The sequence below is a fragment of the Haplochromis burtoni genome, unplaced genomic scaffold, assembly GCF_018398535.1.
Source record: "Haplochromis burtoni strain Fernald_Lab_line unplaced genomic scaffold, NCSU_Asbu1 Contig_165, whole genome shotgun sequence".
NCBI lineage: Eukaryota > Metazoa > Chordata > Actinopteri > Cichliformes > Cichlidae > Haplochromis > Haplochromis burtoni.
The window spans coordinates 1,151,142-1,177,120 of record NW_024582526.1 but is presented as its reverse complement, the minus strand read 5'-3'; the positions used below and the strand labels follow the sequence as shown (position 1 = coordinate 1,177,120).

Sequence of the window (25,979 nt, the reverse complement as noted above, 5' to 3'; positions counted from 1 at the left end):
CGCTATACAGCCGCTCCCGTCGCCGGCGGAGCTCCACTACCACCCGGGCATCACTTTCCAGCCTCGCCGGAGATACATCCATCGCGGGTCCCGCAGGATTTTCCATAACTCCAATGGAACTAAATCGTTCTGGTCTGCTACTCGCTGCCCTCGCAGGAACCCTGATCGGGCTGTCAACCATCGATCTCTAGCCCACCTGCCCAGGGCGCCCACCGCGATTAGCAAAAAAGAAGATACTCCACTCAACTTCGGTCTTCTAAACATTCGTTCATTGACAAGTAAGGGACCTCTCATCCAAGACCTCCTATCTGACCGTAAGTTTGACTTTTTCTGCTTAACTGAAACCTGGCAACAACCTGATGACTTTTCTCAGCTAAAGAATCTGCTGGGTGCAAGCCTTTGACCACAAACTTAGACACTGCTCGGTGACATTCGTCTATCCTGGCCTGAAAGGAGACGCTACCGGTAGACTGCAGCGAGAACTGCCAGCGAGCGCCAGCCAGACTCTGTCTGTCTCTCTCATCATGGTCACCTACATGTACAGTAATGGCAGGTCTTGTAATAAGGCAGATTGCGCTAACATAATATGCACTGTTAGTTGATTATTTACCTGCCGCATTAACGGGAGAGGACGTGCAAACGTTAGCGCTGCTGCTGGGTTGAGAGTCACGAGTCCGGAGCGGAATTAAAAACGCGTGTCATCGCGTGTTTTGTGAGCAAATGCTTTTGCATATTCGTAGTGTTTCCTCCCTTAAATGAAATATCTACTTTGCAAGTTGCCCTGTTGTCATCGGTTCTCATAAAGTATAATCAAACTTTTGAGCGTTTGAGCCGCTTAGGCGCCGTGTTTCCTGCCAGGTAAATGACGCTCCATGTGGTCCCATTCAACAGATTTGCTACTTTAACTCAAATTGCTGATAAATGTAATGACGGTTCTGATAAAAAGATGTCAGAATACACACTGCATTGCAGTTTGTTACATGCAACCATAATAAGTATCATTTGGGAACTCCAACAATGGGAACATCCCTGTCTTTGAGAAACAAACTAACAAGTCTGATCATTGTAGGCCCTACTTTGCAACTTATAGGACTTGAAATGACATGTTGCAAACATTCTGGTGCCAAATACCACAGCACACCCTCAGGGGTCTAGTAGAAGTTATGCTGGTTCTCTCCCCCAGTTTAAATCCCAACTCAAAACTCATCTGTTCAAATCTGCATATTCACTGTGAATCCACTGTTTGTTCATTTTATCTTGTGCTTTTATTTTATTGTTCTTATTCTGCCATTGTTGTACTAAGTGTTTTATCGTATTGTAAAGTGTCCTTGGGTGACTTGAAAGGCGCTCATAAATAAAATTTATTATTATTATTATTATTACCTCCTACAGAGCAGCCCGCGGGACACGGTCAAATGCGTTCGTCAAGTTCACATAACGCTGGTTGGGTAAACTCCCATGCACCCTTTAGTATCTTTGAGAGGATGAAGAGCTGGTCCAGGGTTCTACGACCGGGACGATAACCGCATTGTTCCTCCTGTATCTGAGGTTTGATTAACGAACAGCATCCTGACATAGACATTCCCGGGGAGGCTGAGGAGCGTGATGCCCCTATAGTTTGAGCACATCCTCCGGTACCCCTTCTAAAAGATGGGAACCACCACCTCAGTCTGCCAATCCAGAGGTACCATCCATGATCTCCAATCAAAATTATAGAGACTTGTCAACCAAGAAACCCTGCAACATCCAGAGCCTTCAGGAACTCAGGGTGAACTTCATCTACCCCAGGGGCCCTACCACCAAGTTTTAACTACTTCAGTGACCTTGCCAAAGGTAATCGGCGAGTTGTCCCCCTCATCCCCAGACTCTGCATCCTCTATGGAAGATGTATTACTGGGATTAAGAAAGTCCTCGAAGTTTTCCTTCCATCGCCTGACATCTTCAGTCAAAGTGAGCAGCGCTCCACCCACACTATACACAGTTCAGGTAGAGCACCACTTTCCCCTCCTGAATTCTAACAGTTTTCCAGAGTCTCTTCAAGGGAGTCCGAAAGTCTTTTTCCATGGCCTCCCCGAATTCCTCCCACACCTGTGTTTTTGCTTCAGCCACTGTCTGAGCCATTTTTCACTTTGTGGACGGGTGGCTCTGCCAGTTGTCCCCAGCGCACTTTCACTATACATTTACGTGCCCCAGGTTAATCCAGCATCCTCCCCTGCCACCTCATCCAACTTACCACCAGTTGGTCATCAGTTGAAAGCTCAGCACCTCTATTCACATGTGTGTCTAGAAGATATAGCTGCAGAGGTGAATACATGATCACTAAACTGATCATCGACTTGTGGCCTAGGGTGTCCTGGTTCCACATGCACACCTGTGAAATGTGGCTTTATCTGTCCATTCTTGCCTTTGACTCTCCCTGCCTGTACATGTGTCTGCTGTTTACTCTACCCTGAGGGAATGCTCACATGTGAGAAGCTTCTACTGTGTGTTTACATGAAAGGCCTGCTTTGTAACTTGCACAGACAATCTCAGGAAGCACTTTGAGCGCTGGCTGCTGAAGGCTAAGGAGAAGAATATATTATGTGATCATTTCGGAGAGGCTACGGTACAAGAACAAGCTTTGAATGTGTTAAACAAATCTATTGTTTGGGTTTTTTCATCAAACTACCCACAGACTTGATTATGTTTTGAAGTCCTCGATGTGCAACTGTGCTGAATAATTCTGCTTTTAAACAGGAGCAGGGGGTATATAAAAAGTCATATTACGCTTACATGAAAAAAGTCACGACATCTAACAGCTCAGGTTTATTTGTTTCTCAGTTGGCTTGAATGTTTGATTAAATAACAGCTTGATATCCAGCTAGGACCACAGCTATAGGAAATTCTAACAAACACTGAGAGAGGAGATATATTTGACTTTTAAAAGAACATGTAGTACTGCAGTTACTGTTACAAGTTACAAGATTTGAGATTCATTTAACTGATTACGTTTTCACTAGAAATGTATTGCCTTGAGGTCAGGGTGACCTGTATCATTTGTTATTGTGTAATAATCTCATCAGGGTACCAGCAGTCTCAACTACTCTCATTTGTTGTTCTACTGGAATGAATTCCTTTAATTATTGCTAAATGTTCCTGAATTTGCCCACCACATCTACCAATTTAAATGTCAAAGGCAAATTCATTGTCATCACATTGGTTGTGTTGCGATCCAACTGTGATATTGCCACAGCCCCGTCACCATTTATACCACTACTAAATGTTTTCAAGTTTTTGCAGCATTTCCTTTTTATAAGCTTTCAATTTCTTAGGTTCTGCAGCAATATATCACTGAAACAGTGGAAAAACCTGGACAACTATCTTTAACCCAGCCACTGAAAAACTGAGAGGTGCACAATCAGCTGAAACACCAAAGGGCAGCTCATAGCAGTGGATGCTACAATTGCATCAATGACATTTTGTTCCTAAACCTAAACTAAACTGGACACTAGGAAACACAGGCTCAAAACATGACGAGAGAAACACAAGACAAAGATGCGACGACGAGCAGGGGATGACAGAGGACTAAAATACATGAAACAGGAGACAGAAGGGAAACACAGCTGGTACTAATTACACAGACGAGACGGGGAACAGAGGCTGAACACAGAGCAGGACTGTCAAAATAAAACAGGAAGTACATAACAGACCAGAGACCCAGACTAGACACTGAACAGAGGGAACGCTGAGTACAGGGACATGAGCGACATGAGACACGACTGACTGGGGAACAAGAAGGCAAACACGAAGACATAACTAAACCTACACTAAACATGGGGGCACCAGAACGAAACCTAAGAACTGGAATTAAGAGAGCAAAGAAGGACTAGAGCGTTGGAAATACAAAACAGAAACCATGATGAAATCACAGATTAATAATAATAATAAAACAAATCAAAACATTTGGTTACTGACCCAGGACTGTGACAGTGTTTTACAGATAGCTGTAGACACTCGCTAGCTATGTCCCAATTCATAGGCCGCATCCTTCGGAGGCTGCATTTGAAGGCCGATCACGTCACAGCCAGGCGATGAAGGATGTCCCAATTCGAAGGCTGCTCCAAATGCAGCCGACAAATGTGTCCTTCATTTCCCAGAATTTGAAGGATGGGTCGGGTATATCCTTCGTGGACCAACCTATCCCAGAATTCATAGCGCGGCCCAGCCAATTCCAGTTTCCAACAATGGCGGCAGCTAGTTGGTTTTAGTATTACTCTTATTACTCTTTTTGGGTCACAAAATAAACTTTTCATATATTTTCAAATATCTGCTCGTTTTATTAAGACATCACATATTTGCAAAAGTGCTTTGATGTCTGTTACCGATAGCTCGATAGCTAACCGGGTGGTCAAGGCTCATTAGAGCCAGCGAGAATAGTGAACTCTCGGCACATCATTTTCAGACCCCGTGCTGTCTTTCACTACTCAGGTTAAACATGATATATACGTCACTTAGATAACTTAAAAATGTTACTGTTTGGCTTTTTTCAATGTTTTATTTATTCCTAAGTAAATCGGTTTGACTGAGATTAAAGTTATAGTTTTCACACAGCTGAATGAATATCAAACTGAAAACTGATTAAACAGAAGTGTGAGATGGTCGAGAATTTACTCCAGTGTCCTGTTATATTTTAGATAGCAAGGAGCAGACGGCTGAGTTTATTAAACTCCACCGAGACAGTGGCGACACAAATCTGAAGGCTAGACTGTCCCATTTCACAGCTTTGCACTTCCGGCCTTCTCGGTCTTCAAGGGACCTGACCCATGAAGACTGCGAAGGCCGGGTCCTCCGAAGGATTCGGCCTATGAATTGGGACAAAACTGCTGTTACAACTCTCCCCTGACTTCCTCCTTATATATTGATGATCTTCACTCCTCAGACTTTTGTTCCTGTTTCACTTCCTTAAGAATGGCTTGGTGATCAGTCAACTTTCCACTGAGACACTTTTCTGATGAAACTTCAGTGAACAGTAGATGGATCACCTGAAGGCCTAGATGCATTTCTCGGGTCGGCTGTCGGGTTTTTCTTTTGGTGTTGCTTAAGGACATAACTTTCATATTTCAGTTCATCTGCTGTAATTTTTTAAGCGTGACATTTCTTTCGGCCTCCACTTGTCCGGTTTCCTCAAATTGTTTAAGGACACAGTACACACTATGTTGAGATAGGCTAATAGCTATTTGGGACTCACCTTCTTGGTGCATAAAAATTAAAACTATTTTATGCCTATTAAACTGTTACCTTTCATATTTTTCAAAGATTGAACTAAAGAATTGGGAACAAATGTGCTAAGTTATTCTTTGAGTTATGTGTCTTTCTATTGTTGAATGATTCTTAGGTCAGTGTTAAAAGCCTTAACAAATGATCAAACAAACAAAAAAATCAGGTACAAGAAAAGAAAATGAGTGACAAAACAGTCAATGTCAAAAGAAACACTTCTGAAAGACCTCTAGAAACCCCAGAGAAATTTGAAATTTGCTCAAGACCACTTAAAAAATTACAAGAAAGTCTAGGAAGCAAAATATAAAGAAATGAGGGGTGGCTCAAACATTTAGCACAATACTGTAGATAGTGGAATGACTTTTGATCTCAATATCTCATAACATGATGTAAACACGAGGTGTTTTTGAGTTGTGGAGGGAGGCAGTGGAATGTGAACCTTGTGGGCTACAGAGCCCGTTTCCATTTCTCGTCAGTGCCTTCTGATAAGGTATGTTTCTCATGTGTTTTCTCAGAGTCTTGCTGTGCTTTAAGCACCCAGGTGACAGATTATTCAGCGCTGTATGACAGAATGAGGCAATCAGTGACTTTATGGAGCATTAATCTGATGATGTGCTATGAATAGCCTGCCTCATTAATACGAGCAAACTACTTTGTTGTAAACTTCTGACACACTTTTTTCTTTTTTGGAAAAACATTAAGTATCAGCTCTATAAAGAGTTCCACAGAAAGCCAAAGTTGTTGGTATCTATTGTAACAGGATGTTTCATATTTATCTTTTTTGATGCATCAAATATAGCATGTCTTCAGTATTTAAAAACAATATTCCAGTGTTTTTGTCATCTAACCAGCCAGTCACTTTCAGCCATTACTCATCAATTCTGCATCAGAGACAGCAGCTTTGATAAGACTGTGACTCACCTCCACTTCTATGCATTCGTTTAGTTTCTTGCAGGTGGCTGAAATGGTCTCAGTGGTGCCAAACTCAAAGTACCACAGCTTGTTCTTCATTCTGAGGAGTCAGAGGGGACACAGAGGACAGACATTTTCTTTTGGCAAACATATCAGATAATACTCCCACTTCATAAGTACTGTGTTTTGAGCCTACAGCACGATTTGTTCGGGTGCAGTGGACACATATTGAAGCTGTCTGCTGCCTTGAGTCATCTCACATTTTCTGACAGTTCAGGACAGCTTGTGGTCATGTGACCTTAGAGTTCAAAACTCCATCAATGCACCCTGAAGCTAGAATGGGGACAGTAGCATTGGCAGCATTTAATGCACAGAAAGTTGACCCCGCCATCTGTCAAACAGGCGTTCTGCTGTTCTCATCGAAACCATCCTGTGAGCTGCAACGTGAGCGTTGCCTCCGGAGGGGACATGGGGTGAAACATTGCTGGTGGTGGCTATAGTATCAGGGCAACCATTACTGTGATTCACAACATTCAAAGCAAACCTGACTGGGCCTGACTGAGCAAAGGTTCATTTCTGCCCTGCAGACGGATTTGTCAGAGGTGACCTGATGGATTTATTTATGTTCATATCTTCGTGTCATTCATTGCTGTTCTGTGACTGGATAGTGGCTGAATGATACGGTTTTCAGTCAAGGTGAAATATCTGCTTGATCAGTCTGGAAAGATGACCTAAAGTGCCCTTCACTGGTCCACAGGCAAAAACATCCTAATTTCATTCATTATTTCCTCTGGGGGTTTAATATGATCTGGTTACAAGGTGTGCTGTACAGGCGAGTCTGGTTCACCTTGCTTAACATACCGTGAAATTAAAGGTAGCAAGAAGTTAGTTGCCTTCGTGATCACTGGGCAGTGTGGATCTTCTTCATACATGCTGTAGACGATCCACAGTATTACGGCACTAAATAGTCTGAAGAACTTTCAACCCTGTGAGTTCTAACAGTGTATTTATACTACTGAGTTAAATCTACAACATAGGTCTGTGCTAAACCCCAACCCCCCTGAAACCCTATACTGTTACCTAACATGCACTTCCCTAGAAATGTAACTACACATTGTGTCGACACAGCCCACAACTATTACGATTGGCCTGTTTAGTACTGTTGATTACTCCTGTACATTTGTAGATACTTTGTCTCTGCAGTTTTTCAATGGATTAGTGACAGAAGAATATATAATATAAGGATTCACAGATGCCAGCAAATTCCTGCAGGGAGATTGTCAAAACTATTGGAGTTGACCTGAGGGACTTTGCAAAGAGATGGAACAACTATGGTTGCCTCTGAAATAAAAATAAAGAAATTGACAGCAACAAAGAGTAGAGACCCGAGAAGGGAAAAGTCTCAGCATTTTATTTGTTTCTATCATGGCTGGTACTGTATATAAAACATATACACCGGGATACCACCACAAGCATAAATGCTGGCAACAGCATCAAACACACACACAAGTTATATTTTAGCTCAGCTGAGATTCATGGCAGGAGTCTAAATCAGCAACCAGTCATCTGTGTTGACACTAAACCTACGCCATTAGAATACGTCATTTTGTTCTTTTTAAATTGTTCTTCATACTCAGGTGAGCAACAAAAAATAATAATTCTGACAAACACAATCCCCCCCGCCAAAAAAAAGTGGGGATACTGTTAAGGATTGGGGCCTATCACTGGTCATGACTTGTCACGATCACGACGCGTGAAGTACTAAACAAGGGGTTCCTAGAGCTTCTAGCTTTAACATAGATGGAAGATAAAGGATGACCCTGCATATTTATGCAATCACTAAAAGTGGTGCATGTTTAATGAAATCACAGTAGGTACACTGGTATGTGGAAATATTGCTTATACTAATAACATAGTTATTGATGCAACAGCGTTGTATAATGGAGGTATGACAGCACCAAGGTTAGGTGCAATCCTAGCCCAACAAAATAGGACATTTCAAGCAGAAGCTCTTTAGAAAAGTCTCAAAATTTAACAGAGCAAAATAAGAGACAGAACAATACTGAACAGACTTCAGACACAGCATTAAAATCTGTAATTACTCTTCATGTTCTTTAAAAGGTAGCACGATTGTCTTCAGCTGATACACTTGTTCACATGTTTTTCTTGCTGCTAATTGTCTTTCTGTGTCTCGCTCTTTCTCTTTCACCTTAATTCCTCCCCAGAAACCTCTGCTGCTGTCAAATCAGGGGATTATGAGCATATTTGAGATCACAATTAGGAACAGTTGTGATTCTCAACGAGGCGAGCTGCCTAACCTCATTAAGCTGCTTCCACTTGAGACAGCCTGTAAAAAAATGCAATTAACTCATGTCCCCCTCCCCCCTTATGGACAGCGAGTGCAACAGGGAGGCAGACTACTTCCTTAAGCCTTTCCACCATTATTCCCATGTTTCTGCACTAAACCTAATGCAAAACTACAACAAAGGGGATCGTAAATAGTCTAAAAAGTCTAACACTTTAATCTCTCATTATTAGTCTCCAGTTCAGCGTGTGCTGAGCCCTCAGTTGGCTTTCACAGCGTACTTCCAAAAAAGAGAAGTACTTATTAATTCTATTCAACTTTAACAAGTACTGTCTGGTTTTTAAGATGACACATCTCCTTCAGAGAAACCAAAAGATTCAAAGAGAGTGTGGCGAACAGAGATTGGTGGTGTAGTAAGGTACAAGGTGAAACTGTGCTGTTATGAAAACACAGTTCAGGTGCTTCACTACTTCAGTACTGCTCGGGGGCTCCAAAACCCTCACCAGTATACTGTGCCTTGGAGTTTCTTGCCCTTTCTGTCAGATAAGCATCTCTTTAAATCACTAATATGAAAAATGACTTTATGACCCCACCACGTCTTTTCAATCCCTCCTCCTCTCTCATACCGGTTGTGAAATCAGAAGGATACGAGGTCAGGGAGTAAAACTAATTAGCAGAGAATGTGTCCTGACTTTGAAAATCAGTGCAGACAAAGCACAGTGCAGTCAGTGGTATACAGACATATAGATACTCCAATTTCTATATAAAATGGAGTATCTATATACTAAATTGGTTTTCTGCAAGCAGAAATTACACGCTGTTGGTCTTAAACAGTGTGAAAAATAGAATAGAATAGCCCTTTATTATCATTGTACATGTCTGAACAGAGAAAATGCAAAACAATGGAAAGACAATACTCGAGCTTGATAAAGTAAAGAACTGAAGGCTAACACAATGCTGGCTGCAGTGTTTTTAGACAGCTGGTAAGAAGTTGCTGATATCTGATCTCTGATAATCCAATCAGGCGATCGGTGACCTAAAGCTTCATTGACCCATTCTTTTAGCTCGACAAAGCAGCTTATGAAGAGAGCTAATTATAGCTACATATACAAGCATATCAGGTAAGAAAATAGGTATATTTTGGGTGAGATATACACTTACACTCATCATGGACATGAATGTCAAGTCAAGTGGCTTTTATTGTCATTTCAACCATGTACAGTGTGAAACGAGACAACGTTCCTCTGAGACCCTGGTGCTACATATGACATATAACAGACAAACATAGGACTACGTAAAGTGCAATGTGCAAAAAATGCAAAAAACCCCAAAACAAGACAAGACAGTGCAACACTAGACAGAACAGGACGATACAGACACAGGACAGTGCAATGGAAATGTGCAAAATACTGAGTATTATGCAAAAAGTAACTTGTCATGTTTCTCATCATTTCTTTGAACCGTTCTTTTCCAACAGTGCATTGATTGTACAATACACATCTTTAATAACCTTAGAAACGTATTTCTTTTCATCAGAGAGTGACAGTTTGCATCTTCTTCCAGACCGTGGTCAGGTGATGACACATTCGAATAACTTGTACTTACATACAATTAATGATGAACTTATACTGTTGGAATCTGCAACTGTTTAGAAATGTCTCCAACTTGTGTTCTCCTTCTTAGATTTCCACTTGGACTTTCCGGTTGTTCAGACTGTTGCTCAATCTAAGTGGTGCTCTCAAACAGAAACTGAAACTACCAGTTGTAGCCAATCATGATCACTAACAAGAGGTTAACAGGTCTTGGCCTCATCAAATTAAAAGACACTGAGAACCCTCAGCACCACTTATTAAATGATTTAAGTGAGTGTATCTATCTGTTTGAGTCTACATACTTTTAAACCTATGTGGATTAGAGAAAGTCAAAAATAAATTCAAACTAGTGCACTCAATAAAAACGTATTCTGTACAGTCATTCCAACCTAAAAAAAAATCATTAAAATCCAGATATTACAACAAGTGCATGTAAACTACTCACCATAACATAGCAACAGTATTATTTAGACTTAGAAGAATGTCTTGTGTTGTATTATAAAACACACCGTTACTAAAAGGACTCTTACTATCACTGAAGTTAATTTAATATAGTGAAAAGAGAAGGTGGAAAAAGATCATATCAGTGAACATTTGTATCGATGTGGTTTTTAAAAAGAGAAAAACTTCCCCAGTGTGTTGTGAACCTTTGCTTGCGTACATGTATATCCTTGTCTGCACAACAGGAAGAGAGTGGATTTTCCCTCTGAACCAGGGGAAAAAAAGAGGGGAGAGTGTAATAATAACTCAAAATAATTCAAAATTCACAAGTGGCGCATAAAAGGTTGGTAATTTGGAAGAAACAGGACAGATGGGAGCTTATTAGAGATGATAACATCATTCTGAATTGAAAGGATAAATCAAAGTGTTGCTCAGCAGCTGAAAGGGATCCTTTCTGCTTTTCCTTATTTCCCGTCGTATATTTTGAACTGTGAATCATGCAAAGCTACTCCAGTGCGGTCCAAAAATAAATACATGAAGCTGAAAATGAGGAGAATTGGTGAAGTAGTATGCTTTTTTTGACTAAAGTGCAGCTAATAATGACACTCTTTCTAAAATACATCAGAAACATATGCAAGCTTTCCCTAGTCCAGTTTCTGTATATTAATGTGCACGTTTGCACATTAAATATATTCATAATTTACTGGTGGTCATAATGCTTAACATGGTTATAATAATGTATATAATTTAGATACTATTGTTTCATCTCAAACTGTGAGGTAATTCTGAGGCTTTTTTCCCAATAAGAATAAAACATAACATTAACTGCTGAGCTGGTATTATTCAAAGAGGCCATAATGACAGTCAGCTAATACCAACTATACAGTGGTTTTGAAAGAAAGATGATTTATACTAATCCCTGAGATTTCCTTTCTGGATCTACACTGGCCAGATGTTCAAACTGGTAAAGCGCACAACCTTTGTGATCTTCTCATCATCAGAGGCGGGAGTGGGGGGTGGGGTGGGGGGGTGGGGGGGATTTCTGTATGAGATCCTCCGTCTCATGCAGACTTTCATTTCAAAAAGCCCTCAGCCCCCCAGGGCTAATGCCTCACATAATAAAGCCTGAACCATGACATAACTCTTAATACTAATACTTTTTGTTAAAGGAATGTTAATTGAACTTTATGACATTAACTATGTCACATCAAATCAGTGATTTTTCCCCCTTTTTAAAGGTGTCACTGGAGCAAAACATTCCCAAAATTTACTGATGCCAGCTGTGCACCTGCGTAAATCAATGCCAAGCCAGGCAAAAACAGTTTCTGCAGTTCTATCGGGCTTGCGAGTCAATATCTAGTAGGACCACATTTATTCTTTGACTTAGCCTGAAATCTTGTTGGCATGCTTTCTTGTAATTCACTAAATAGTACACAGAAATAGTTCTCCAGGCTGCTTGAAGGATATTCTAAAGTTCTTATTTTTCTTCACTGTCAAGATGAATCTGCGCTATTTCAAAAACGTTGACGTCTGGGCTCTGGGCAGAGTAATCCATCACTGATAGTGTTCCATTTGTGTTTTTCTATTCAGGTATGACTGCGACTGAGAGTTTCTTATCATGCTGAAAGTCTTTTCCATTCAGATATATTTCAAGATGTCTGTACTTGTCTGCATTCATAATTCCATCAGTTTGACAGGATCTCCAACACAGCTGACTGCAGCCCTAAACCATGACATGATGACAGAGCCTTCACCATGCTTTACAGGCTGCAGACATTCACTGTTGTACCTCTCTGCCGGCCTCATCTGTGCACACTGACAACAGTTTAAACCGAAAATGTGAAATTTCTGCCATGCCTATAATAATTTGGCATGCTTCAGCCTTTTCTCCCTGTTTCAGCCACCCTTCAACTGACACCGATTCTGATCAGGCAACTGAATCAGCTTTAGCTTTTCTCTGTTATAATCAGTGTTGGTCAAGTTACTTGAAAAAAGTAATCAGTAACTAATTACTGATTACTTCCCCAAAAAAGTAATCCCGTTACTTTACTGATTACTTATTTTCAAAAGTAATTAATTACTTAGTTACTTAGTTACTTTTTAAAAACACGATTTACAACCTGAAGAGGTGATAAAGTGATAGATCTGTCAGCCCAATTCTACTTTTTCTGCATAATCCATCATACAAAATGTAATCCCTTTTTAAAACTTGTTTTATTAGTTTTAATCTTTTAACTTTATGCATCAAGCAAAAATGTAATTATATGCAACATTCACTGACTGGAAGAAATTTGTTTAATATTTAAACCTATTTTCTGCACATTCCAGCACATAATTTTTTTTGTGTGTGTTTACACTCACTCTTTCAAATAGATGCAAGTAAAACACAGCAGAAAATAAATAAAGTCAAAGACTCAGCGGTCCTTTTGCTCTATTTTCACCTGTAAAGCAGGAGCTGGGTAGGCGGAGGTTTACCCTGGTGCAGGTGTGCCGCAGCGGTCAGTGGAAGGATACGGCAGTTTCTCTGTGAATTTCCCATTACGTGGTAGTGCACTCGGTGCTTGCTCGGAAGTTTAGGGGTCCTTTCCGCTGTAAAAAGAAGTTTTCTTCCCATGCACAATGGACACTAATGTTTTTGTCACTTTATATGGAATCAAACTTAGAGTAAGGTCAGTACTTCCACGCTTTAAACTCTGCACGCTCATACTCTCTCCACTACTCGATATATGATCCACTGTTGATCTGCACACAGCTGTTGTCACAAACGTCGCACTTGCTTACGTCACTGTCATGAGACATTCTCGCAAAAAAAATCACGGTTTTAGTAACGCAGTAACGCAGCGTTCCTACGGGAAAGTAACGGTAATCTAATTACCGTTTTTGCAATAGTAATCCCTTACTTTACTCGTTACTTGAAAAAAGTAATCGGATTACAGTAACGCGTTACTGCCCATCTCTGGCTATAATCTTACAATATTTTGTCGAGCAAAATTTTAAACATTTGGATTATGACTAGAACTAAATGACAATTTATTCAAAAGACAATGACTAAAACTCTAGATTTGCTGCAAATTTACCACTGCTTTTTATGGAACCAGTTCAAAATCAGCTCTGAACAAGTCTGCCTTAGTCACAAAAGGGGAGCACACATATAACTGATCTGAGGGGTCCACACGAATAAATATGAAAACGGCGTATACGTCTGAAAACGCTCCGCGTCCACACTATCGTTTTCATTCGTTTTCACAGACTCGTTCATTTACATTGAACGCTTACGTTCCAGTACTGCAAATGCGTGAAACACAAGACGATTCGACCTGCCTCACTTTCGTCTGCCGTTTATTCACTTTCCGACTCTTTGAAACATCGCGACAAAATGTTGAGGAAAACTTTTTTTAAATGGACTAACAATGAGTTGGAGTTGTTGCTGCGAGTAACACAAAAGTACAAAGTTGCAAAAGCGAGTGAGAATTAAAGAATTTGAAGAAAAGCTATCTGGAGCATGTACAAACTGATATTAATCGTTAATAGGGCTGTCAGAACTGAGAGCAAACAAAACAACTGCTGTATAATGCCCTCCACTCTCTTAGTTTAATTGGTCACATGACTGAATCCCATGATAAAATGTTTCATTGTTTTCGAAAATGCTCCGGGTTCGCAGTCCACACTGCGACGCGAAAACGTCGCTTTCAAATGTATCCGCTTTGGAGAGTGTTTTCACAACGCTCCGTGTTCCTTGAGCGAACACGCCGTCTCAGTGTGGACGGGAGGCCAAAACGGAGAGAAAAGGATGCGTTTTCAAATGAAAATGTAACAGTGTGGACATGGCCTGAGTAAGAGCAGTTAGGATAGATGATTTATACTGCTTAAGTATTTTAAAAAAAATCACTTTCTAATCATATTATTTCCTCTCCTCCCTGAAAATGTTCCAGAATGGATAACACACATTTTTGCACACACACAAAGACTGCATTGTCCACAGCATGGGAAATGATTCGCACCTGGGCTTCAGGCTCCTGGAGGTCTGGCTACTGTGACCATCAGATGCTGAGGTGTCAGGAATCACACATCCCCCTTGTCCCAGTAGGCCTGAGATAGTGGGGGATGGTTTGTGGTGCAAGTGTGTGAGAGAAACACATGCAGACAATGTGGGATTGTGACTGACAGGAAGTACAATGAAGCACTGAGCTAAGTGCTACATGTGGCTATGGGCCTCTCTCGCCAGGTCAAAGGTGATTTTATCATGCGCTTACCCACAGAGAAAGAAATAGCTGGGTCTCAACATTGACTCCTTTCAGTTTTAACTGCTGTAAACATGGAGGGGTGTTTACCCTGCCAAAACTTCAGTCACGCAACAATAGAACAGTTGCAGCTGTCCATCAACTGTCTTGTGCTCTGCTGCAGTACTGAAAAAGGAAATTCACAGAAGAACAATAACCTCCAGCACCAGGCTTACTGTAAATATTGTACAGTAGGCTGTCGGAGCGTCACGGCACTCTCGCTTGGAGCTACAGTTTGATCTTTGCCACAAGAGGCTCTCAGAGCAATGGAGACAGTCAAAAGCAACATCCAAGAAGATTTTGTAGAAAAGCAAAGAGCTTTAAAGGTTACTGTGTTTAACCTCTGGGTTTATGTGGGCTAAATATGTCCTGCTGTCCACATAAATGCTTTATATCTTCTAAGTCTGCCTAATGGATCAAAGAGAGGGTCCACTGAGAACGGCGGTATCTTTCTTTTATGATGCTGGAAACAGATATGGGACCAAGGATGGAAACTTCAGCATTAATTATTGAATTTCAAAGAGTAAACAAGCCATCTCTCTAGTACCCCTTCATACTCTCTCCGCTCCTCTATTTTTTTTCATTTTCCACAGTATGTCAGCTAATTAGCTGTGGAGTGAACCAGTGGAATACATGTTGTTGCCATCATGCAAACAACATGAAACACAGAGCCTGGTTCCCAAGTGACTGAGAGGCATTCAAAACAAGCTCCTACACTGAACTGAGTATTCAAAGTACAACTGCACATTGCAACAAAGGATGGCCGCTTTTACTCTCTAATTAACTTGTGATTTCAAACCTTCACAGCAGCGCGTTCAGGGATTGTGCTTTTCGGCACACTTTAGCACAATCACACATGGTCAACAGTAAACAAAGAACGGCTTTTAAGCAAACGATAGGTGCAGATCTGCATGCAGCCACACTGGGGACACTTTGCATAATTTGCTTTGAGAAACTTGAGAACGTTCTCACATTCATACACATCAGGCTACAGTAAAGACAACAAGCAAAGCAGGATTTCATCAACAGTCATTCCCCTCAGGGCAGCAGTTTATGTCTACAGAGGCTGATGCAGTCTGCTGCTGTTTGACTGTTCTTCTGAACGATTGCTTCACAAGTGTAGTAAAGGGTGCTGGACTGAAAAGGAAGCAGCTTTTCAAACATTTTTTTGCTTTTCGTGGGTCCATGAACTCTTTTGTGTGTGCAATTTCAATTGCCACGGATATAAAGCTTAAATGCAAAATGTTCCTAAAGTGGCATTCGGTTTATGTTTAATTCCATGATATCACAATGAGCCCAATCAACCTCCAGGGCTAAAAAATGAAGCCAATGCGAGGTACCAAAAACTAGAGTTCCTCTAATGGCCACACGGGCCTGGCTATAAAAGCAAGTCAGTCCCCACAGTTTTAAAAAAGATCAACTTCATAGCATCAAAAATTTATTACATTTATAACCTGATGCAATGAAATGTAATCTAGCTGACAGCAACCATCAGAAGATTGGTCGTAAAGGGATAGACGACAACATCAGTAAGATAAAGTCAGTCAGGGTGTGTTTAAACAATGTGGAGTTTAAACAATGCTCACTTGCTACTAAAGTTTCCAAAGTGTGCAGAGAAGATATCTCACATACTATTACACCACCAACTGCAGCCTGGACTATTGATACGAAGCAGGATAGATCCATGCTTTTAAGTCGTTTACGTGGATCCTGAATGTTGCATTAGAAATGGAGACCAGGCAACCAATCTTCTGTCCAGTGTTAGTGACCACATGCTGCCCAAGTTTTCATTCTTAGTTTACAGGAGCAGCTTTCAGGTGTGATTTTCTCCTGCTGTCTTCCTCAAGGTTTGATGTTTCCTGCCAGGTAAATGACGCTCCGCAATGTGGTGACGTCATTCGGGGCGACTGGAATCGATAAGGGAATCGTTTGCAAAAATGGCAAACAATTCCAAGGAATTGAAACAGTGGGAACCGGTTCTCAACAAGAACCGGTTTTCGATACCCATCCCTACCAGCGACTGTAAATGTGTCCACAGAGTTTATGTATACAGCTTGTGAATCAAGATTTCAAGTGTTAGCTGATAAATTAGCACTGTGGCCCCCAAAAACAAGGATGGCAGCAGCAATGACACAACTGAGACTTCAAAATGCAGAGTTGATGTTATGGGGGCTATGTCCATCTTTTATATACAGTCTATGTTTAAAAAGAGATAGATCAAATTTGTGAGTAGCCTATAGTTTGAGGCAGAGGGTATTTTACAAGGGAATAACTTCATTTTTCTAATTGTCTACCGTTTGTCTTCTTTATTCTGTGTTTGACCAGATGAAACTTTACAATGGGTCACAAAGGCCACTAACACAAACATTTTCTTTATCTCAACAGAAATTGTTCTAAGATAGAGAAGTCAGACAATCCAGTGGCACTCTGGTTTTAAATGTGCTATACAAATAAAGTTGCATTGTATTGTATGTAATGCTATTTAATTGTCTGATGGTGGATGCTGGTGTAGTGTTGATACTACAAAATTCCAAACAGAGCCTGTCAGAAGGCCTTTTGCATCGCTACACTTATGTTAAGAAAACAGTAGTTTTTTTGAGATGGTCACACAGTCTGTGTGGCTGAGACCTGTGATATTTACACAGTGCCTTATTGTTATGGAAAACAGAAAAGTGCGCCCCACAATAATTTTACACATGGGGCTAAGGTTAAGAATTTTTTTCTCAACATGCATAAAAGTTTGATATATAAATTCTGATGACGTCCTCAAGCTGCTCTCAGACTCCAATCCTGACTTTGTCTCATTTACATGTCTTCCTGGTGTGGTGAGATTGAATTCATCCATCTGAACCAGGCGATGGTATTTCATCAACTCTGGATCATCGTGACTCTCTCTTCTGACGTCTCCCTCTCTCTCATCAGGCTGAGGCGGCCACCCAGATGATGTAACTATTAATTAGGCAGCTGAGCTCTTGTTGTCCTGGCCTGCCATTTTAAAGGTGTCTTCTCTACCATGAGAATGATTCAACTCCCATTTACGTCATCACAGTCTCCCTCACTCATTTCTCCTGCTGGATGTCTAGATCATTTCATAATTAGTTGTGTGCTTGAACGAGTAAACATTAGAAAATAAAATGAAGAAATTAAAAGCATAGATCCTGGAGTACTCTATGCAGAGTTTATGCAACTCTTCTAGCTCAGTCCCTTTTAACTCAAATAAGGCCAACACCGCCAATATATCGACCCCTCTCTGCAGCAGGTTTTGGTCTGTTATCGATCGGTGACAATTATGGACTACGAAACTGGGTTTCCAGATTAAAGTGCTAGGTCACTCGTTATTTATCAGGGTTTTTTTATCAATTCATGGTATGAGGTTGGGTGCAGGTAAACTAATTTTTGCAGTAGCAAAATATTATGCTAAATCCCACTAAATATCTCACTAACCTGCTGTTAAACTTCTCAGGGTGCTTCTCACGCATCAGATGAAAGCGATGGGCGATTGAGGCATCCTGGAGGAGAAAACAGAAAAGACATTGTGAATTTAACCTCACGTGTTATTACAGCTGGATAAAGGTCAAATGCAAACTTAGCTTTGTGCCAGCATAAAAAAAGGTGTCATACATCAGTCATTGTTTGTTTTTAGAATAGGCATGAGAACAGAAATACTACTGGTTCAGTCAGTAAAAACTGAGACGGAGAGTGTACCGCTACACTCATCAGCCAATTACTGTACCCACTCCACTCTGTTCTACCAAATATACAACCATGTCATAAAAGGATTTCATAACTTAACCTTCATTATAGTTGCATATTTACTGCTTTACCTATACATGTCAATTACCTGCACCTGACAAAAAAACTGCATGTTTGATTTGGCCTTTTTACCCCAGATACCCTCCATGATGCAACTCCAAAGGGGGATTTCCAGCTGGAATTAATCCAGCAACCTTTACCAAGCAAATGTGTTAACCACTACATCACCGAGCCACAACACTGATACAAAATACAGCTTTTAAATGATTTCATTTATGAAGGGGAAAGGATCTAAACCTACCTGGTCCTTCATATAGCTCTAGAGAAATTGTATCCCACCCCTCTTTGAAGAATTTTGAAAATTCAGTTTTGTTTTTTCTTTTGTTATTGTTGTTGTTGTTGTTGTTGTTGTTGTTGTTGTTGTTGTTGTTTTTTAGCATTAACAGTCTGTTTGAGGTCATGCCAGGTCTGTTTAAATTTGTTGTTTCAGAGCAGAATTTGCTGGTTTGTTTCAGTTCAGTTCAGTTTCAGTTCTGCTGAATAAGCCAGAAAAACACAAACCGATATTCTCGGATTTTCTCGTTCAGCATTTTCTGGTAGAGAGCAGACTTCATGGTTGCATCAGTCATGGAAAGTCATCCAGATCCTGAAGCAGGAAAGCAGCCCCATACCATCACCATGTTTGTTTCCGCCAGACGCGACGAGACTCCAGACTGCTCCAGAAATGTCAACTTTTGTAACTCCACAGAATATTTTCCCCAAAGTCTTGGGGATCGTCAAGATGTTTTTGTGGCAAAGGTGAGATGAATGTTTGTATTCTTTGTGGTCAGCAGCCGTTTTTGCCTTTAAACTCTCCCATACAGTGGGTCAAAAAAGTATTTAGTCAGCCACCGATTGTGCAAGTTCCCCCACTTAAAATGATGACAGAGGTCAGTAATTTGCACCAGAGGTACACTTCAACTGTGAGAGACAGAATGTGAAAAAAAAATCCATGAATCCACATGGTAGGATTTGTAAAGAATTTATTCGTAAATCAGGGTGGAAAATAAGTATTTGGTCACCTCAAACAAGGAAAATCTCTGGCTCTCACAGACCTGTAACGTCTTCTGTAAGAAGCTTTTCTGTCCCCCACTCGTTACCTGTATGAATGGCACCTGTTTGAACTCATCATCTGTATAAAAGACACCTGTCCACAGCCTCAAACAGTCAGACTCCAAACTCCGCCATGGCCAAGACCAAAGAGCTTTGGAAGGACACCAGGAAAAGTATTGTAGACCTGCACCAGACTGGGAAGAGTGAATCTACAATAGGCAAGCAGCTTGGTGTGAAAAAATCAACTGTGGGAGCAATCATCAGAAAATGGAAGACATACAAGACCACTGATAATCTCCCTCGATCTGGGGCTCCACGCAAGATCTCATCCCGTGGGGTCAAAATGATCATGAGAACGGTGAGCAAAGATCCCAGAACCACACGGGGGGACCTGGTGAATGACCTGCAGAGAGCTGGGACCAAAGTAACAAAGGTCACCATCAGTAACACACTACAACGGCAGGGAATCAAATCCCGCAGTGCCAGACGTGTTCCGCTGCTGAAGCCAGTGCATGTCCAGGCCCGTCTGAAGTTTGCCAGAGAGCACATGGATGATACAGCAGAGGATTGGGAGAATGTCATGTGGTCAGATGAAACCAAAGTAGAACTTTTTGGTATAAACTCAACTCGTCGTGTTTGGAGGAAGAAGAATACTGAGTTGCATCCCAAGAACACCATACCTACTGTGAAGCATGGGGGTGGAAACATCATGCTATGGGGCTGTTTTTCTGCCAAGGGGACAGGACGACTGATCCGTGTTAAGGACAGAATGAATGGGGCCATGTATCGTGAGATTTTGAGCCAAAACCTCCTTCCATCAGTGAGAACTTTGAAGATGAAACGAGGCTGGGTCTTCCAACATGACAATGATCCAAAACACACCGCCCGGGCAACAAAGGAGTGGCTCCGTAAGAAGCATTTGAAAGTCCTGGAGTGGCCTAGCCAGTCTCCAGACCTCAACCCCATAGAAAATCTGTGGCGGGAGTTGAAAGTCCGTGTTGCTCGGCGACAGCCCCAAAACATCACTGCTCTCGAGAAGATCTGCATGGAGGAATGGGCCAAAATACCAGCTACTGTGTGTGCAAACCTGGTAAAGACCTATAGTAAACGTTTGACCTCTGTTATTGCCAACAAAGGTTATGTTACAAAGTATTGAGTTGTATTTTTGTTATTGACCAAATACTTATTTTCCACCCTGATTTACGAATAAATTCTTTACAAATCCTACCATGTGGATTCATGGATTTTTTTTCACATTCTGTCTCTCACAGTTGAAGTGTACCTCTGGTGCAAATTACTGACCTCTGTCATCATTTTAGGTGGGGGAACTTGCACAATCGGTGGCTGACTAAATACTTTTTTGCCCCACTGTAGGTGCCATTTGTGCCCAGTCTCCTTCTTATTGCTGAATCATGAATACTGGTCTAACCTGAGACATCTGAGATCTGCAGTCTAGATGTTGCTCTTTGTTCTTTTGTGCCGTTGTGGATGAGTCATCAATGCATTCTTGGAGTCATTTTGCTAGGCCAATGTTAGAGCCGTATTCAACAGAAAACTAGCTAGTTTAATCAAAAGTTTCCAAGCAAGCTAAACTTCTTCTCTTTACTTTTTTCATTTCATTTTCTATATTTTAAATAGGAAGCAATTAATTAATAATAATAGTTATTTACATCTATTTACATACCAATTTCTCCCCACTTGAAATTGCTGTGCATGAAGACAGTGTTTTGATCAAACAATAATTTGATCCAACCTACCACAATAACCCTTCCTATTTCCTGCTGTAATTCAGTCTACAGAGCACAAAGACACTGAGGAGTATAAAGCTAAGGCTAATGACACATTACAGCACTGATCTGAGGGTCACAAGTTTACTGAAGCTGGTCTTAGACCGGACCCCACCTTCCTGCCCCGTGTATTTAACCCCTCACCTCTGGGCCAAACCCCTGATCAGTCACAAGAGCAGCCTCAGTATGACCCCTTTAAATAGGCAAACAAACAACAGCAGCCACCAGCAGAGACATAATTGATGTTTGCCATGTGAAACTAAGAAGAAATGATATTGTCCTCTGCTCATTTTGATTCATTTTTCACAGCCTGACAGTTACAAGAGCCCCTGATAGTGCTTTATGTTAAAGTACACAGTTTTGTTTCTTTTTACCTCTTAAAACAACTCAAATACGTCCATCATATTAACTCTACAAGCCAGATAAATAACAACAATGGCAAGTTCAATTAGCACTAAGACTGCAGACGCTCAAAAATACCATAAACATGCATGGAGACCCGCAGCACGCACAGAACACGCACAGATTTGATTGCATGAGATCTGTGACACAGAGCAGTCCTGATCTGAACTTTGAGCTTGACCAGAGCTTCTTCTGCTCCACTAAAGTCTGAGGATCGTCTTATTTTATTAACAAAACCTTATATGGGACTGTTTGGATAGCAGGATGTGTCGCCGTTACAGATGTTAAAGTAATACATACGATGTTTAATAATTGACTATCTTTCGATTGACATAGCATTTAGCCTTGAGGATGCTACACTGATGTTAAAAAGAAGAAAAAGAACAACACGCTGGTTTGATATATACTGTTGGAGTTACAGTAAGAGCAAGATAAAAATAATCTGCAGTATTTACTCAGACACAATGTTCATCCTCTAGTTCACATGTAAATATAATCCCTTTACAGCTTATTTGCATGTTATTTTCATGCTGCCAGGCTTCTCATTTAAAGCAGTCTTTCCACTTAAATATTGTAAATAACAGTTCAGCACAACACACATGTAAATGAAAAGTTAATACTCTCAATGCCCTGCAGCTAGAGAAGATGCAAATGAGTGGAAAAAAGTCCCTGACAGAAGTAATGACCAGTTTTACCGACCAAAACGTGGCAGTAATGATGCACTGCTACATTAAACATGTTACCTTTACCAAAGGACAGAGAGAGAGCGAGAACAGATCAAGAACAAAAACAACGCAAATTCTTTTACAACAGATACGGTGACGCTCAGTGAGTAAATATACCAAAACGATGCATCTACATGGGTTTGCATGAAGGAGTGTGTGCGTGCCTGCAGGGGTCCTTTGCTTGCTGCCTTTCTCTGAGTATAGTTGTAGTACATTTCTACATTGTCTGAGTTTGTGCCTTTGATTATGTGAAGATGGTGTGCAGTGGAAGACCTAAACTGCTCACCCAATTAGAAGTTAGAAACAGTCATACTGCTGCTTTTCCACAGGCTCAACAAAATTAATGATTTGTCTTTACCTTTGATTGGGCCATGACCACTACTGTTAACAACTAGAACTAACCCAAACCCTCCAATTATTCATCACTCACTAATAATAATAATGATAAAGCCCCATGTTTTTGGACATTTCATGCAATATTGTAGGCTACCGCACAGAATCCTAACCTCATCTTCTAAGGGTGTCATTTACTCATTTTTATCTTATCCACTAACATCACTTAGATAAGCTGTGAGAATAATTGTGAGCATGCATCTTATAATTTAGCAAAAATGTAGGTTTTGGAAGGTCAAGCTGTACTTTCCACGGTACAGCTTTACACGAAAAGTCACAACAGAGTGTGTAATAGACACAGCGGTCCACCGCCTTCCCAAAACGTTGCGGTAATCTGCAGTAACAGAAGAGCGAGGTATTTTGTTTCAAACCAACATGCAAATAATCACATGAAAGCCTTTAAACAGACTATTTTTAACACATTTACATCTATATACATATAATCATCCAAGCTTAATAGAATCTGGTGATTAAGGACCCTGGAATGTACTTAACACATTTTTTGCTCACTAGCGACTTTGTGGGTTTAAATATATCATCGCCCCCTGCTGGTCATGCAATTTGTGCATGGAGTTAGGCAACTTCTGCATGCATGCCCATTTCACGTGGTTAGAGAGGCAAAGTGGGAAATGGACATGGTGGACTGGCCTGTCTATCCGGTTGTTCAGTCTGACGTCACTAGCCGTGTCTGGACCTAAACTCCGCTGCAGGTCCATATATCAATCGATCACTATGGCATTACTGAGAGTTGAAAAACTGTCTAAAGTCTTTCATCTTTAATAAAATGATCAGCGTTCTGCTCTACCAGGTGTAACAATTGAGTTTAACATCCAGGCATCCATGAAAACGGAATTTATGACATTTAACGGAGTTAGAAGTTAGCAGGGAGTTAGCTCACTAGCTTCTATCTAAATACAATATAGCATGTCCTGACTGCGGGGTTTTGGAAACAAATTAAAATGTACAGCTCTGTTATCACTTCCAGCATAAATGAAGACAGAAAACTAAACAGCAGTGACGTTTGTAGGGTTACTGAAGTTGGGCTAGCTGGTATATAATGATGTGCTACGTGACCGCTAGCGACACAGCTATGTTAGCATAATATAAACAAGCTAACTTTTTTTCCACTCGATAAAAGCTAACGTGAGTGTTCTCGGTGGTCAGGAACAAATGTAATCGCATGGCAGGATGCTGTAAAAGGACCAAACTTCAGCCAGGAGAACAACTGAGATAATCCATCCACAATACGAGGTTAGTCATTCATATACTGCTGCATGGGCTGGGCTGTAGTTACATCCTAAGGTTTTAAAAACTGAGCTTAAATAAATGATTAGCGGTAATAAAAGCCAAGGGAGGTCAACAGTGATCCCTGATTGTTTTAGGAGCTTTTTTGGGTTTAATAGAAGAAAATACAAAACATTAAACATGTTAACAACACAAAAGCCATATTAAACGCAGACTACTTTAGGCCTGGAAGTAGGATTCGTCACGTCATCACTTAACAATCGGATTACATGTTTTGCCATCACACTGGGTTGGGGAGGAATATATTTAGATCAAAGTGCATCCCATAATTTTGACAGGTGAAAGCACCTGTGATGATAGGCTGGCATCCTGCCCACCTGTCCAGGTGTTTCAGTTTGGTGCAACAAGGACAATGGAAGGCTGTGACGAAGCAAGCGGACAGGTGCGATTACAAGCTTCCTCACTTGTCACCCTGAAAATCATGAATGGACGCTACCGCACTTCCTCAATCAGACACTAGGGCAATGTTCTGAGATCTCCATGCATCAGCAAATCTCACATCTTAAAATAGAGCTGCATCTGCTGCTTTTAGAGCACGAGAATCTGATACTGGAACCATAACTTAAAAACCTTCCTATTCTGATTTAATGGCAAGGTTACTCAACAAAAACACATAAACATGTGAGAATTCAATGAGGGCAAAGTGGTTGTTTTTCTTTAAATTTGTGCCCAAGGAGTTGTTTGTCACATGTGTACAAATGGGGGAGTTTTGTTTTTGTATTGATTTTGGTTTATTACGAGCAAAGTCTGTAGGACAGCATACGGATCAGGGTCAGACAACAACACAAAGTAGCTGCAGAGCTTTTTAAAACATGACAGGCTGTTCCATGTCACCAAATCTGGCCTGAATCCACCGCTACAGGCGATCACTGACCAGCACAACTTTTACGCATTCTGTCCTCCTGATAAATCTGGCAGTAACAATATGTGACATTTGCCATTGCCTGTAGTTGCCTATGTGATCAAGGTTGTTTTGATCTTGCCGTTTGAAGTTTTGCTCATGGTGTGTGTGGGGGAAAGAGGAGCTTCTAGGGGATGAGTGAGGTGAACAGGAGGAAAGGAATAGAGAGTGACAAACAACAACAAAACTGGTGGATGGAAAATGTCACATCAGTGGGGCCCACAGTACCCGGCAGAGGAATACATTGTCAGTGTGCCCCTATTATGTTTTGAGTCCCTATATTTGTTAACTTAATATCAAAGAGAAATGCCATGATACTCTTGTACTGGAATGCTCAGTTTAGCATGTTTGATTCAGAGAAAGCTAAACATTTCTATATCACTTATGAATTGATAGACTATAGTAATAACTATAGTAATTAGTCATGTGGCGCCCTGGATGGGGAAACACCAACCTCACAGTACCGTATCACCCCAATAGAGCACTCTGCTCTCAGACTGCACACTTACTTGTTGTCCCTGCAGTATTTAAAAGTGGAATGGGAGACAGTGGTTTAACTAACACAAGCTCGCTAATGTTAGCTAATTTGTGCATCACTGAGCCACACTAACGTGATAACATTATGACCTGATATTCAGCACAAACCATCATGGAAGACTGTTCTTTGGAACGAGTGAAAATCTACTGTTTTATTAGTCCTTTAAGGAGGACTAATTAGTCGATGACTATGCCCTGCACCTGGCAACTGCTATAATTGTGTTATGAAGACATATTTAAGACTTTAAAAATTGTCTAGATGTGTCTTTTTGAGTCCACATGTTAGACCATCCCTGAG

At 40.9% G+C, this 25,979-nt stretch overlaps 1 protein-coding gene across 5 annotated transcripts in view; it reads right to left on the bottom strand.

Moving 5' to 3' along the window:
- The window catches only part of LOC102295795 (diacylglycerol kinase beta), a 165,060-nt gene that overhangs the window by 38,025 nt on the left and 101,056 nt on the right, over window positions 1–25,979 (bottom strand). For all 5 annotated transcript variants that reach the window (XM_042225277.1, XM_042225278.1, XM_005933423.2 and 2 more), the window contains 2 exons: window positions 18,231–18,295; window positions 6,178–6,268 (listed from right to left, as the gene is read on the bottom strand). In XM_042225277.1, coding sequence (XP_042081211.1) covers window positions 6,178–6,268; window positions 18,231–18,295 — 156 coding nt within the window. The remainder of the gene's footprint in view (window positions 1–6,177; window positions 6,269–18,230; window positions 18,296–25,979) is intronic.